Genomic DNA, 16,737 nt, shown 5'->3' on the forward strand with positions numbered 1-16,737 from the left:
GCAAAGCACCAGAGACCATTACTCTAAACCAACTGTAAGGTAACACAAGTCTGCTTTACCTCTCTGCTAGCAAACCTAGAAAATTTGAATTCATTACCTTGCCCTAGCTGTATGCTTAATGCTCTCAGACAGTGTTACTGCAGCTCGGGAGATTTGTGGTGTCTTGCTGAGGCAGAGCAATTTGAGAGTGTGAAAGACGACCTACAAACAAATGCAACATTTTGCATGAATCTTATCCAGGGACAGGATTTCTGTGTTTCATCAGCAATGAAGGGATGATCTGTACCAAACAACAAACTTATATATGCTTTCCACAGGAATATATGTTCCTACATATATCTTTTATGAAACGTGCCGTCCCTATTTTCAGTCTTCTTTATACTTATGTTTATAGTTATGTAATGTTTATGGCCACTAGGTTTTTTTCCTTTCAGTTCAGCCAGGTTGCAAATTGCTTGGCTTTAAAAAATTTGATTTTTCAACGTCCACAGCTCTCTGAATTTTCTCACAGAGGTTCAGCAGTGTCTTATTACAGCATTATATTAAAACAGCTTAATACTCAAAAGATTTCAGGGAAGTTTCTTGCAGTGTTAATTTTTCAAAACACTTTATATACATCAATTTTTAAAGTAATTCTAATATAACTTAGAAGTATGTAATTAGATAACCTTGTTGTTTTGGTTTTTTTTAAGGATCCACCCATGGCAGTGACCCTTGGACTACGAATGGAAGAAATGATTTTTAATCTTGCTGACACACATTTATTTTTTAATGATTTAGAGGTAAGAGTCAAAGGAATGCCAGCACTGTTATTCCTGATTTTTAACTTTGTGGCTTTGTTATGCATTAGGGTTTATTGTGTGTGACAGTGGCACTGACTTCCAGTGGCACCAAAGTCCTTCTGTGAAACTCAGTGAGAGAGAGAATCTGCAAACTACCCATTCCTTTCTTGGTCCTGTCCTTTGGTTTCCATGTGTGTAAAGTTGTTTGCTGACATCTCCAGGATGGTAACATACATGCCTCACATTCTTCTCTTCAAGTTCTCCATATTAATTTGCTTTCAGTGGGTGCCCTCATCTGACCAGAAGAGACTGTTCTTCTCTTGGCATACCTCAGCAGCCTTTTGGCTACAGGCCCCTGTTGCTTATTCAAATGTAGAATATTCTTTATTTACCTCAAAGAATGCAGCATCCGAGAGCTGGGACTGTGATAGATGTTCTGATCAGTGATTTCTCTTCCCAAAGTAACCAGGCAATCCGTGTATTGTCACAATATACCCAGAGAATATAATTTGGCAATTGGTCAGAAAAGGGAGAGACCTCTTCCTAGGAAGTGCCCTCTGTGGGCAGCTCATCTGTCAGAAGGACATGGATGGACTCTCACAGGGACAGTGGCCTGGGAGGCAGGCTTGTCAGCTGGACTTCACAGGTTTTTATTTCACTCTTAGAGTCTGGGTCTGTTAACATAGACAGTGACAGCCTACAACCATGTGTGTCAAGACACGGGGTGAAAAACAGTTTTCAAATTAACCCAGAGGTTTTTCAGATCTTCTGCTGGTCTAAAATGGTTGTTTTCTTACTGAGAGTAGATCCCAGACTTCCCTTCATGGACAGATACTTGCCACAAATGGGAGTTGGAAGACTTCAAGGTTTTGTTTAGAATCTCAGAGAAAGGTCTCTGGTGAGTGAATAGACAAAATAAAGATAAGTGAAATTTTTTCCATCCACTGGGATGTTGATTTTGTCTTTTGTTCCTTCATCAAGTAGGCAGTAAGAAAAGCAGAAGGTACCACTTTGTGGTTGACTTCATCACCCCTTGCAGATCTGATTTATTCTTGCTCTTTTTAAGTCAAGAAACTGGAATCTACTTCACCCCGCACCTGACCTGCACTTCCTCCTTGCAGCAGCAGAAACTGAAGAAAGTAAAGCCCTGGACATGACTTTCTCAGTGTGTGCTTTATTGCAGTTCTAGTGAGGCATCTCTTGACAATGCATTCAGCGAATGTTTCCTTCTGCTGCCCTGTACCAAGGAGAGATTACAAATAAATTTTTCAAAGCATTTCTTAAATTTCTTTTTAGTAGACCTTTGCCCCTGCATGTTCAGAGTTTATGCGGCATGAAAGAAATTTAAGCCATTCTGTGGAATCTGTTCTTCAATGTTGTGCTGAGTTCAAGTGGAAGAGTTCAGCAAAATGGATCTTTGCCCTCTTTCCATACCTCTTTATTCTTGCTTATGGCCATTGAAACTTCATTCCTTTCTCTCATTATTTATTTTGTCTGTAGATCACAAGTTTAGCTGTTATAGGTGGGTCATTACATTTTGGCTAATCTTCATAGGATGGTTTTAATACAGCTTTCCAAAAACTCATATGCCGGCTCATTCCAGAGCTTGAATAGTTCCCAGTTTTAGATAAATAAAAAAATACTACTTGGGAGCTGTCTTAGAGAGTCTCGTAAATCAATCAGTTTGATTTGATTTAAAACAATTTATATATATATTTAATAATCACAATTTCTACAAGAAATTTCATATTTTACGGCCCAGAATTCATCTTGGCCTCAAAACCAACTCTCTTACAAAATTACCAAAATTCCAAAGTTCATGTGCTGAATGAGTTGTATGCATACATTTCGATATGTGCAAGAAGACCAGAAATTTTCTATCTTCTTAGCAAATAGGATAAAGTGCCCAAGTATGTAGAAGCATCCTTTAATATGCTATGGATAAACCTGTCTGTTTAAATCTGTTTGGAGAGCACATGGCCATTACTGAATATTAAAGTGCATCTGCGTGATGAATGTATAATGAACTCAGAATTCCCAGAGCCTGACTTGTGTTCTCTCCCTAATCTCCCCTCCTCTCCCCATCTCTCTTTCTCTTCCTCTCTGTGTCCTCCTCCAGGGGAGCAGAAATGAGTGCTGAGCTGCTGATGATCATGGCCATCAAGACATGAGACCTTCAGTTCTCACTGGAGGAAATGAGACAGGCCTTTATTTGCTAGGCAGATAGATTGCTTATCCATTCATCATGTCACTTTTTCAGTGGTGAGCCCTCAGGTTCCACACCTTCTGTCTTGCTTTCATCTTCAGCCCACAGTAAACCTCGTGGCTCTGGACATGACAACTGTAAAGTACTTCTGAACCTGTATTCCTGTAATATTTACTCCAGTCACTACATCCTCTAAACTTTCTTTTTTTCCCTCTCTTTCTTGCTTACAAACATTGCATAGCAGGTTCTAGGAATAATAACCAAGTTATTGAAGTTATCACAAAAATAAAGTTTTCCTTCCTCTGTGCAAATCCGTGTCACTGCAGTGACTGCTGATGCAGAAATTCCAATCTGCTGAGACATTCCCTGCTGACCCAGTAACCCATGTTCTAATCAGCCAAGCTGCACTTTTATTTCAGGCTAGGCTGTTCTCCAGCTACTGCATTCTCAGGGTATAAATTTTAGTTAGCTTGAGGAGTATCACTTGGGAGGGCAATTGGTGTTTTGCCATGAAAATAGGAGTCTTGTGTTCCAGAAAGTTTGTGTGCCTAAACAGCCCTTAGGGATGGGACTCAGATTTATAATAATGGCCAAACTAAGGCATTCTCTTTTCAACCAGGTAAGGAATGAAATTGAGTTTTTCCCCATATCTCAGTATTAATTTTAAGGCAGCATTTAGAAATGTTGGTAAGGCTTATTATGTATACACACAAAAAAAAAAAAAAAAAAAAAAAAAAAAAAAAAAAAAAAAACCAACAATTTCTGCAAATTGCAAGTAGTAATTCAGACATGAATCTTACAACTCCATTATTTCACTGCACCCTCAGGTCAATGAAAAGAAAGAGTATTCATTTCAAACAAACTGAATTATATTTCAATTTTTATCATTATCCTATCATATTTTAAGGAGATGTTGTCCTTTTTTTTCTCACTAGAAATATAAATGAGAAATTAAAAATAAGATTTAGGTAAGTCTCAGAATTTGCGAGGCAGGTAAGACTAGTTTCAACAGAGACTGAACATATATATTAAAAGGGATTTTTGGTATAGCCTAAGAAAGCATCGTGCAGTTTTGTGTTCAGCGTGGTAAGTCAGTGTTTTTACTGGATAATTAAATTATTTTCTGGTCCAAGATGATAAGTTTTATGGGTGATGTATTGATTCTTTACTCTCAAATTTTCAGGCTCTAAAAATTGCTGCAAAGAATTGACTGCATTCAGATATAATTTTAATTATTATTGCTTCAAACAAAAGCTACATATTATATTTAGATTCCTTTCCTGTATTTGCTCTAATAGGAAATGTATTTTTATGTTTCTTAGTTTTGATGGTGCACTGACAGCCACTGTGACTGGAGCTTAACCAGTACTGTAGCTGATGTGAAAAGTATTTTACCTTAATATTTAAATTGACAGAGAGCTTGCTTTATTTCCCATAACTCTTTGGTGTCATTTAAAAGCAAACTCAGATGTAGTATTGTGCCACCAGTTTCCTGCTTGTTTTGAGAAGAGTAGAGAACTATCTTAAATATGCTCAAACTGCCCGCTTTTTTTTTTTTTTTTTATAGCAAGATTTTTCCACACCATGTAAGTGAATTTTTAAAAGGCAAATGTTTTGGTTGAAGTAGATGAGTAAACAAGAAAATAAAGTAAAAAAAAAAAAAGTGATGGGCACATGAGCTTGTTTGCTTGTCAGAAAATGTGTATTGCCAGCATGTAGAAAGGAGATGACCCATAGATCCAGAGGAGAAGAGGAAAGGGGAAAAGAAGGAAGTTGGAGAGTGCTGTTGGGTTTGATCTCCTATATAACATACATGTTAATTCCTATATTGACAACCTCCTTGCAGTGACAAGGGGGTGAGTAATCAGAAAATTGCATGGTCCCCTCATCCTGTTTCTGGAGTCAGTCAAAGAATCACAATTAATCAACTGTGAGACAAAAAAAATTTAAACAGTTGAGCCTTTGCTGCCCACTCATATTTAACTTAATAATGAAAATATCAGCAGAACAGTTACCTAGAATTTTCAAGGCCGGAACAATGTAGCTGAAAGGCTTAACAAAACCCAAACAGCAGAAGACACTCCTTATCCATCAAGGCTTTTGTGTGCCTTCCATTTAATTAGTATACCTTCATATCCACAGGATTTTTAAACTTTTAAATTTAACACTCTTACAAGTTCCAGGGAAATCTGTAAAGGTGATTAGCAAGCCAGATATTGCCCAGATGTTGCAAAATACAGAGTCAGAATTTTTCCCAGTAGGGTTTTTTGTCTGATTTTTGAGTTCCTATTCTATACTGGGTGAAGCATAGTTGCATTTTTTTTCTGGAGTGTAAATGATAAAAAAATAAATCAATCTTTTATTTCAGCTGCCACATTCCTTTTCTCTCTTCATCTGCTATTTACATCCAAAAATAGCTTCTTTAAAATATTTTACAGCTCAAGATAGTCTCCTCAGACAGATCTAAAAATTTTTATTTCTCCAGTGAGGGGAAAAATGCTTCATTCCTTGAACACAGCTCTATTATCCTGTCTTAATGGAATAAGCCACATAAGCAGAGCTTGGTAACTCTTCCTTTTTGCTTTGGCCCAATATTTTAAATTATGATTGCTTGTATGATGCAATGAAATTATGTATTTGAAAATTAAATTATATGTATTTGTTTTATACATAATTGCCTCTTTTTTTAATAACTTAGTTCATGCGAGTAAAAGTCTCTTAAGTTTTTGTTCATTGCAAAGCAAACAAAGCAGAAAGATTAAATGATAATTCCCTAAATTCACACTCTAGGAACTTGTGGCTTACATATTTGGAAATTCAGATTTACCCTTTATCTGTACAATTTACCACTGTTACGAGAAAAGACTGGAAACCTAGAAGGACATACCCATGCATGTCACAGAGACCCTGAATTAAGTGCTGACATAAATGGACACTGAATTTCAGGTGTGTCTTTGGGTTAAGATGTTCCAGCAACTATTGAAAATAATTATATAATGCATGATGGCTTGGCTTATATATTTACTTTTGTTTTCACCACAATTTCTTATCTTTGTGCTCTAACCACTGTGCAGATAAGGATATTTGATAGCTGTCCAATTGTAAAACCATCTTGGAGGGGAATTCATATTTCCAATGTACCTCAGCTCCCTCGAGTTCTTTCCATCCCTTCCAAAGCCAGGAAATAATCAAGTTCTGTAGGATTGCTGATTATATGTGATTTTCCAGCCAAAGGCACTCACATAAATTAAAATAAGAACCTGATAAGTGTCCAAACTACTTAACATAAGTTTTACGCCTGTTGAGGTTCACCATCAGTTGCTTTTAGGGAGTGGGAAAATAAGGTTTATGTGATTTTTCAAGTATTGGTGTACTAGGGAGGCTGTAAATGAGACTTGCAATTTTGGTGGCTTTACAATTAAGATAATTTTACTCCTAAAAATCACGCCAAAATTGCATATTGCTTTTCTGAAGGTCTGTTTTATCTGGTGATTCACACTATGTGGAAGTTGAAGGTTATATTCTTTTAAAGATGCGGATGGCAGTAGGAAACTGTGGGTGTGCACAGGCTGCCACCTTCTGGTGCAGCCCGTGGCCTGCACTGGTCGTTTCTTCATCTGTACTAAGCCTGTGGTGAACACGGAGTCATTCGGGTTGGAAAATACCTCTAATATCCCCATGTCCAACCATTAGCCCAGCCCACTGTGCTCGCCACTAAACCGTGTCCCCAAGTGCCACATCTACACCCCTTTTGGATGCTTCCAGGAAAGGTGATTGCACTCTCTTATAAGATAAATTTGTCATTTGGGTTTGCTTTCTTTTCGTCCTAACAGGAATGCGATCAAGTTCATATAGATGATGTTTCTTCAGATGATAATGGACAAGACCTAAGGTAAGATACAGAATTTTTTTTTCTATTTTTTTTTAAGATGAAATAATTTGAGCGTTTACAGGAATACATTGTATTTATTTTTACTGTATTTTGGGTGTTTGCAGTACCTACAGTTTTGCAACTGATGGCTTCCATGCAGCTGCAAGTAGTGCAAACCTTTGTCTGCCAACAGGTGTAAGAGGAGGGGTTGACTGGATGAGGAAGCTGGCTTTCCGTTACAGAAGAGTAAAAGAGTTGTATAATACTTACAAGAACAACATAGGAGGTGAGTTCAATTATCAGAACCAACTTTGAATGCTGATCAGTTCAATTATCAAAACCAACTTTAAAGAAATCAGTCTAAGCTGCATGGTGATGAGCTGCCACCCAGGGAAGAAGCCTGGGAAGCCACAGAGGGAATGGAGAGTGATATGACTGAACCAATGGCTGTTGAAAGCTACTGACTGTAAAGGCAAAGCCACATGCTTACCTGCAGGGGAAATGCAGTTGGGAAAACAAAGCAAGATTCCATTTAGGTTCCACTGAGCCCATTTTTCTCCCTCAGAGCCAGCTAGTCTTAACCTTACTTAACCTTACTGGTTTGTTGAACCCCTTAGACTACCTCAGATTTGCTGTTATTCTAGGAAAGACACTGTATAGTTTCACAGCACAAATTGGTTGTGTGTGGCCATTTCCATCCTACATTTTCATGATCTGATTGCTAATTGATCTGATTTCATGATCTGCTGTTGCCTAAACTTTCTGCTGGGTACCTGCTAGTCTGTTTTCACCTGTGGATGCAAGAAAATTCTATCCCTGCCATGCCAATAGCCCCTTTTGTTGACTTTGGAACTTACACAGTTTTGTCTCCAGTAAGTCCAAATGTCATTTGGGACAAGAACTTTGCTGTTACTGTTTTAATTCATGGACTCACGTATGTCTGCACTAGCAGATTGTAGGCAATCAAGCAGCAGAGCTAAAAGAATCTGTTCTGGAGTGTCCTGTGTGCCTTGCAGAGACAGACAGCCTTCTTCTGAGGAGGGGAATGTGCCAACTGACCCCCTCAACAATAGACTGTGAGGACAGGGACTACTTAGAAGTCTTCAGTAATTGCTACAGTCATGTATTTTCACTCTCAGTAGTTCAGTCTTCCCTTACCAAAGGATTAAGCAATCCTCTAAAAAATCTACCAAAGAGTGGTAGTAGAGGGCTGACTTCCACTTGCCCTACTTTGCCCTTCATTGGTGTTGTGAATAGAGTTGTTATATATCAATAATTCTTGAAACAGTGTTAACCAAAAGTTTACTGGGTTTTCTTATATCTCCTGTTGCATCTAAGATTCTGAAGCTGCTGCATTTCATAAAACCTTTAACAGTGATAAGAGAACAAGTCCAAGAGCACAGCACAGGGAAACACACTGAGAGGAACAAAACATTGCAAACAGAGTGCAGATATGTGGTGCACTGGATTAAGGTTTTTATTGTTTCCCACATATCCTTCATCTGAAATATAAGCCATAGTTAATGGGCAGGTTTCTTCATTTGTCGTCCACATCTTAGCCTTTTAAATTATTTTCTTAGCTTATCTGTATTTGCTTATTTCAAAAGAGCTGCTAGAAATTATCAGAAGGCAAGATTAATCCATATATTTTTAGGTTATTTCACTTCTGATTTTTGAAGACAGTCATTATCACTTGTTGGGAAGACAGTCATCATCACTTGTAGGGTGTGAAAGAGAAGAGGGATACTAAAGATCAGGAAGCTCTTCCAAATCTACATTTAAAATACATTGGTTGCAGCAAATTCATGTCTCAACATTCAATAGGCTGGGTATTTTTAAATGTCAGACAATTTATACCCAAAAAGAGATTTTTGAGGACCAACTTTTAAGGACCAACTGAGATATGAGAACATAAGATGTGCAGCCATTTCAGGCTCTAAATGCTGTAAAAGGAACCAACTACAACAGGACATGAAGAGCAAGCCATCAGCAAACAAATGTATTTCTGTATGTGTACTATCTGCAGAGTCATAAGCAGGGCAGTTTGAAACAGTTTTTTCTAAAGTATCTTCTTTTGTGACCATCTTAACCTATGAACCCAATGACATGGATCTCCTTGTCACTGCCTCTGATAATGAGAATAACGTATATGGGAGGAGCTGGTTTAAAAATATGTGCTTCTAAAAGGAATACTTTGAAAAGCAACCTGATACATAAAGAAATGCAAATAATTATTATTATTATCTGAAATACTATCTGACATTCCTTGATATAGTGAAGAACAAATAAAATCTATGATTTCCTGATCATTGAAGACAATAGATTTTCTCTTTGATATTTTTTCCAAGTTGTAGTGGAATTTAAAATAGAAACAATAAACCATAAACCCTATCTGATACAGAATTTAATTCTATTTTTCTCACTTTTCTTACATTAAAGGACTTCTGGGTCCCGCTAAAAGAGATGCGTGGTTGCAATTAAGAGCAGAGATTGAAGCTCTGACAGACTCCTGGCTAACAAATGCACTTAAATCATTATCAATTATCAGCACAAGGTATGTATCTGAGTCTGCTGTAAAATAAGTTTCTAGACATGTAATGGATATGTTTTTTACATTTTATATTACAATAGATCAGTGCCTTTAAAGAACAGAACAGGTCTACTATGGCTTTTGAGTAGGACACAAGAAAAGTGGAAAGTGGTTTTGTTTATCCTGATTCCAGCATTTACTAAAGATGGTATGAAATGTCTTCTCAAAAGTGTGTACATTTAAAGTGTATTGTAGAATTCTGAGGCAGCTTTTAATTTATTACCTTGTGGACAGCATTCTCTGAACTCCACAGCTCCCTGTTCTGTCCTTCAGTGTTTGTGCCTATTCACAGTGCTACCTAAATACTGTACAGATACCAGAACATAAGGGCCTTTTCTTCTGTCCTTCCAAGCAAACCAGTACGTCTTAGTATAAATCTTAACAAGAGTAAAAATCTCTTTTAACTGAGTTAAAAGTCTGAGTTCCCAATATTGAGACATAAAACATATTGTTCCTCTGAAACAATAAACCTGTGAACCCTGCTGCTACTTAGTAAGCCATGCAATATGTATCTTACCAAAAGTCCTAAAAAATCCTAGTTTTAAACCACAAAAATGAACATTAAGTCATCTTGCTCTCTGAACATGTCTGGAAAAAGATTCAGTGTCAAGTGGAAAGAACAAACTTGGAAAGACACAAAAACCTTTATTTCAACATAACAACTTTTACAATCTCCTAATTGTTTATTTAACAATGTGTGAAGCACTTCAGGAGAAAAAAAGTAACAAATTTGTGTAAGCTGTTGTATTTAGCTCTGCATTTCTTTCTGAATTGTTAGTCTTCAGAGAGACTTTTGGTAATGAATGCCACTTGAGCATTGGTGGATGAGTCTGGAAAACTCAAAGTTTTCAGACAAACTGAAAGTTATCCTTCACTCAGGGTTGTTAAATAATAGTAATTTGTCATGTCTTCAAAGAACTGTACAACTGTAACCCTTCAGAAGCTACCTGTGAGTCAGCTAACCATTACTGATGTGTTATAACAGGAAACTGAGATGCATAAAGGTGAAAATAGCAGCCTAGGGTCTTGCTTGGAGTTTGTGGAAATGCCAGCAAGAAAAACTCACAAGTATTTACTTTCAGTTCCATGTCCACATCATGGTCATGCTCATGTTCCAGCCTGTGAGTGCCTGAAGTAGCTCAGCTCTGAGTTCTCTGGCCTGCACAACTTCTCCATTCAAGTTTTCATCCTCACCATTCAATGCTAGCTTATTAACATGATCATTCTTATCTCTCCCTCTCTTCAGAGATATTCTTACTCTTGAAACCTGAAGAAAGCAATGCTATTGTGGAGAAATATGTAGATAAAAGATAGATAAAAGATAGATAAAAGAGTAACAAATCCTGTTTTTGTATTCCCTTAACTCTTAATTTTGCTGGTAGCTACTGACAGTTAATTGCCAGCATGAAAATTATGCTTTGAAAGCATTCAAATACCTTGTTTTGGAGGTTGTTGATGGTCTTAAATATCTGTATTTTGCTAGACTCATCTTCAAAGGCCTCATTCTTTACAAACCAGTGTGGAATATTTCCTACAAGTCAGGCCTACATATTTTTAAAGGCTTTCACCAGGGATTTTATGTACATTTTCTGTAAGTGATGGTGCTGAACAACTGTACTGTGAGAATGGAAGTAAATACTGAGGGATCTTTAATTTGCTCTCCACAGCTGGTTCACCTCATCAACATTTGGGTACTGTTTTAAAACTATTTAAACTTAAACTATTTCTCTCATTTTAGGAGTAATTGTGTAAACGTGTTGGTAACAACAACCCAGCTTATCCCAGCACTTGCAAAAGTTCTACTATACAGCTTAGGTGGAGCTTTTCCTATTGAAAATATATACAGTGCAACCAAAATAGGTAAGAAAATTATTCTTTCATCCATTCTGACTACAATGCGTAACCTTTTTTTTCCCAGTAATGGATGTATTCCAAAACACTTTCCTCACACTTAGCAGTTTTAGTTATAAGATTTAGGCATTGCATGTGTTCAGATGTGTTTATGTCAAAGAATTCCAAATTCAACTTATTTTCAATGATGCCTAAAGGAATAGAGATGCCGATTAAAAGCCTCAGAAACTCCTCAGTATGGTGCAGAACACAAAAAACTTACAGAAAAGAATGAAGAAAAGTTTTTTGTGAATTCAAATCTGAGCAGAAATTCTGTTAAATTAGCCTGTGCTCTGATCTTCGGCTCTATGCAAGCCAGGCCACAGCTTCACAAGCCTTTTCCTGAGGCATAGTATGTCAGTGATGGGAATGACAGCTGTTACAGAACCTGTGTTGCTGGATAACAAAAGGGCACTTCCTCATTCTGTTCACAACTGTGTGCCTTTTGTGCATTGTGGTTTGGAAATATTTGGTTTCTGTAAACCAAGAGAAGAAGTCATTCCTGTGAAATGTGATGCAGCATACAATGACTGATAATTTTGCGAATTTTACTAATCATCAGTTTAGGAATGCTTCATTTCTATAGCTGTGACAACCTTTATAGCATGGAATGTGTCGCTTCATTGACAAAAGCATTGCAATATGTTTCATAAATTATTTTCACAAGGGAAAAAGCAGTGCATATTCTAGCAGTGTCAGGCAGAACTATTACCTCATTCATCATTTAATTAAGTTTTTTCATTACTACATTACTCATTGTTGCAGATACATTAGAATTAAAATTTCTACTTTCCTTGTAAGAATATCATTACAATCATAAGGAAATATTTAAATTCAATTATTCATTTGCTAACCTATTCATTTTTGCACTGCTGCTAATTCCTTTGTCTTAGTGGCTTTCCTGTAATGATTAAGAGATCTAGTTTTACCTGAAACATCTAAGTGTTATTAAGGGAATCCATTGCTTCTTACCAGATTTGGCTCTAAATCCCAAGGTTGGGAACTTTTTAAAAGTAGTAGTAGCAATGTCTTACCACTGCAAAAATCCTCTGTAAGGCTTCACAATGACTCACTTGATAGCTTGAATAAACAGTGCATTGTTTTTCAGGCAAAGAGAGCTGTTTTGAGCGTATAGTGTCCAGATTTGGCACTAACATAACTTATGTTGTGATTGGAGATGGCCGAGATGAGGAACATGCAGCTAATCAGGTAACTTCACTCTGAACTCTTATCTCATTTATCTTCCAGGAAAAGAAAGTTGCTTTGAACGAATAATGCAAAGGTTTGGCAGAAAAGTAGTATATGTTGTAATTGGGGATGGTGTAGAAGAAGAACAGGCAGCAAAAAAGGTAACCTGTCTTCTGAAATGTTGGTGTGATACATAGCTACTAATGCAAGCCTTCCTGTTTGCATTTCTGTCAGTGTTGCACAAAATGACAAATAATTTCAGTCCACAGATGCAAGCCAACAAGAGCATGATGAGATCAACACTTAGAGTAAAACGAACCATTTGGATTCTAGCATTTGCTTCACTTCACTTTGGAAAGAAAGAAAAACAAACAAACAAACAAAAACAAAAACAAAAACAAACAAAACCAAAAAATTACTTTTAAAACAGATGAAAAAATAATGCAGAAAAAATGTCTGACAAACTTCAAGCAAATTAAAGGATAAACAGAAGAGATAGAAAGGGTTATGATATGATGGTTGGGGTGTGTTTTTGTTAAAATGCTGAAATTGGGAATGTTTCAAGAGAAGCATTACAGAGAATGTGGAAAACATCTAAAGGACTGTGCAAATTTTTTTGCTAAGATAGATGAAGATCCATAGTTTACTCGGGGAAATATGATAAAAAAATAATTTGCTTCAAGAAAGACATATCTGCTAAAGGAAAAAGAACACAATGTAGAGATCGTGCACCAAATCTTTGTTTCCAAAAAAAGAATTGTTTCCTAGTTTCTTCATGATAATTCAAGTCTAATTTCAGCAGAGAAGTTTTTAATGTTCAGAAACATCAAATTAGTAATTTATGCTGTGCTTCCCAGTATAACCCATGGAAGCGTGCAGAAATTGAATTTTTTTCCTCACAATGTCTGTATGGGACCAGTTATGTAAATCTTCTTGTGCTAGATGTAGCAAAATTAAGCACTCTCTTAGCATTGTAGTTGGAGTGGAAACAAAATGGAAATAACTAAAATGCTCATTCCAAATGGTTCCTTAATATAGGTACAGTACTGGTGATGGGTCCTTTATAATTTTTGCTAAACAGTGGTGGTTGGATTGTGGGCTTTCTGGTTGGGCATGCTTTTTCCTTAACACTGGCTATATTGCATGGATAGATGTAGAATTCAGAGAGATGGATGAATGTAGCACATTTCAAATAGATCTAAACACAACATGGAAGTATGTGGTTTTTTTCTGTTCTGATGAATTATTAAAGAGAACAGTGTATATACCTGCATCTCTCACAGACACTGATGCTTTCTGCAACACAAATTATCTTTTCTTAAACTAGAAATATGTTATTTTCTTATCCAAAGATATTTCTTTTTCTGCCTGGATGGAGAAAAAATGTAATTCAGCTCTGTTTTGAAGTGTTGACTGAGAAGCATCTTTTCATGGAAGTCAGTATGGTTCAATATTTCGCAGTCAAATAAGCGGAGTGTCAAATTATTTCCTATTAATGCTCCTTTGTACGGGCTTGTGTGCTAACAATAAGCAAGTAGCTCTTACTAAGTAACAGGCATTTTCCAAAAAAAAATATTAAGAAAGGCTGTCATCTAATTATTTTGACTTCATTTGAACTATTAAGCTCAGATCTCTTTTGGTCTGACTTTTGTCAGTACTTGAACAGCAAAAATCAATCCAGAAACACAGTGGAGTAAGATAGGTGCTGGTAATCTCTAACTATTCTTGTGTGTCATATGCCTCCCTGTGTCACAGTGTTCATCTTTCCTGACCTTTTCCCTCCTCTAACAAACACAGCACAACATGCCTTTCTGGAGGATATCCAGTCATTCGGACCTCTTGGCTCTCCATCAAGCACTGGAACTAGAGTATTTGTAACAGTGTTCTAAAGCTGGTGATCCTTTTACATATATATATATATATGTATATACACATACATATATATATATATGTATACATATTTCAAGTACACTGAATTTTTATGTGTGATTCAACGCCTCTGGCTTTACACATATGAATTGTCTTAAGAAGGGAAGAAATATTTGGAATTAAAAATTCCAAATTGAAGAATTCAGATTGCTGAATGGAGTTAAAATATTAGTGCTACGTAAGAAAGCTCTATGGTCTTATATATGCAACGTTTTTAAATGAATTAAAACTGTGGAGGTTGCTGGTACACACCAAGTGAGCCCTGGCAGGAGTGAACAAAGGACTCGAACTGGCAAAGCACCAAAACGCATTTTCCAGCCAACAAGGTGGTGTTCAACAACATTCCTCAAAATGGGATATATTCTCAGCACTGAGGTTTGAACCAGACTTTAGCCTACCTAACCCAAAAAATCTGAATTGGAATGCACTCAGACTGTATAATGACAATCCTGTCTAGACGTGTAATTTGTGTAAATTATTGATGAAAATAATTTACTGTGACTTTATTAGCAGCTGATTTTGGAAGTGGATGCAATTTTTCTTTCTTTTTTTCTTTTGGGGTGGGGGCAGGGGAGGGAAAGGGTTATATAATATTGTGTCTTTTATAAGTTTGGCAAACAGAATGTGCATATGATGTGTTGTGCCTTAAAGAGATGACTGTGTTCGTGTGTTATAATGTAATTTTGGTTAAAAACTCTGTAGATAAACAAAAAAACCTTTGTGATAATTTTTGACATGACCAAATTTGAAATTCAAAGAAATCAAAGAGCAGGGCTGCACCAAAGAATTTAAGTATTTGTTGCAGTAAGAAAAAAATAATAAAGGAAAGTTTGTGTTTTTATTTGGATTCTGAATAATTCCACTGATTTTTTGAGAAAAGTTAAGAAAATATTGGGAGGTTGATACTGGGGACCGCTACTTGGAAAGGTAGAAGAAGAAATAGTGTTTAACACCTTCAGCATCATTTCTTGATTCTCCAGCAAGAGAACTAAGAGCCATATTCATTAATTACCAAGTCCTCTGAAAGCCATACAATGAGTGCATCTGCGGTGTATAACAGAACAAAGTTCCACCCAGCAAAAGTGTTCAGGTGGCATTACTAGGAGGTGAAAATGTGGAGTTAGTCCCAGATGGGGAATAAAACACAAGTTCATTAGGAATGAAAAATTACTAAAGAAGCTCTCATCTGTCAGATGTGGAGATGATGCTAATTTAGCAAATTCAGGATCAACACAAGGTGCTGAAAATGCTGGCTTGGTAACATCGACCATTTCAGGAGAATAATCCATTTTGGTAAAGAAAACAGCATTTTGGTACCTTTTCTATTCTGTTCCACATTTTTGTGTATTTTGTTTTGGGTCAGCATGATTTTTCTCATCCATTTTTGATTGCTCAACAAAATTACACAGGGACAACCTTAAATGGTTTTTTAATCAGAAATTTCAATAGCATGTCAGCATCTGAGGAGAGAATAAGGAGGTGATTTTCATGAAGAAACATTGAGAAATATATCACCTCAACTTCCATAATTTCTATTAAAAGTTACGGTCCGTACAGCAACAATTACCTTGCAAGTTTTGAGCATGCTGCCTTTCAGCTATGGAAAATGAGCAAGATCCACATTGCACACAGGGCCCTTGATGTTCCATGTGCAGCTTGAGCACTCTGCAATAACAAGTGGCTCATCTCTCATGGCAGAAGGTGGAAAGTACTTTTTCAATTTTTAATACTGTATGTGAAGACACCTGAGGCTGAATGTGCACTGGCTGTGTGAAGAGAAATTTGCAAGAGAAGATGTTATAGGCAAACTCCAGGATGTCTGCACAAGCACAGTAGTCAGCACTGAGGTGAAAATCCTCTCTCTTTGTGCTCTGAAGCCATCATATGCCATAGTTACCAGGCAGTAACTTTGTTCATTTAAACTTTGTTGAGGTTTTAACAAAGTTACTTGGTAGATGAAAGCCCAGAGCCGCCACAAGTCCAAGGTGAAACTCCTCTATAAATTCATAAGAATGGATTTTATTTCTGTGTTGGAATTGGATATACAAGTCACCACACAACAAACTAACAATAATTTTTTATCACTGGGCAATTTAAAGCCATCACATGAGACTCACCACATACCACTGTAGACTAGGCAGATATTTGGGTGTTAGATTTGTGTATCCAAAATAAAAATAATTATGCATACCTTCTTTATATTTTCAGTACCTGGAAATACATGTCATAAAAATCTCTAGTACAGCTTTTTTAGTTTTTTCAGGTGGGAAAAAAAAGTGTT

The 16,737-nt window shown here is 36.7% G+C and overlaps 1 protein-coding gene across 20 annotated transcripts in view; it reads left to right on the top strand.

The window, feature by feature from the left end:
• The window catches only part of EYA4 (EYA transcriptional coactivator and phosphatase 4), a 140,217-nt gene extending 124,914 nt beyond the window's left edge, over positions 1–15,303 (top strand). For 15 of the 20 annotated variants that reach the window (XM_038131131.1, XM_038131134.1, XM_038131135.1 and 12 more), the window contains 7 exons: positions 693–782; positions 6,822–6,880; positions 6,985–7,145; positions 9,299–9,413; positions 11,188–11,309; positions 12,588–12,688; positions 14,325–15,303. In XM_038131131.1, coding sequence (XP_037987059.1) covers positions 693–782; positions 6,822–6,880; positions 6,985–7,145; positions 9,299–9,413; positions 11,188–11,309; positions 12,588–12,688; positions 14,325–14,405 — 729 coding nt within the window. In that variant the 3' untranslated portion in view covers positions 14,406–15,303. Of the gene's footprint in view, positions 1–692; positions 783–6,821; positions 6,881–6,984; positions 7,146–9,298; positions 9,414–11,187; positions 11,310–12,447; positions 12,549–12,587; positions 12,689–14,324 lie in introns of all 20 variants that reach the window. The other 5 variants (XM_038131142.1, XM_038131137.1, XM_038131150.1 and 2 more) reach the window with 1 other exon arrangement.
• Positions 15,304–16,737: the final 1,434 nt, after the last annotated feature.

The sequence above is a fragment of the Motacilla alba genome, chromosome 3 (assembly GCF_015832195.1).
Source record: "Motacilla alba alba isolate MOTALB_02 chromosome 3, Motacilla_alba_V1.0_pri, whole genome shotgun sequence".
NCBI classification, from domain to species: domain Eukaryota; kingdom Metazoa; phylum Chordata; class Aves; order Passeriformes; family Motacillidae; genus Motacilla; species Motacilla alba.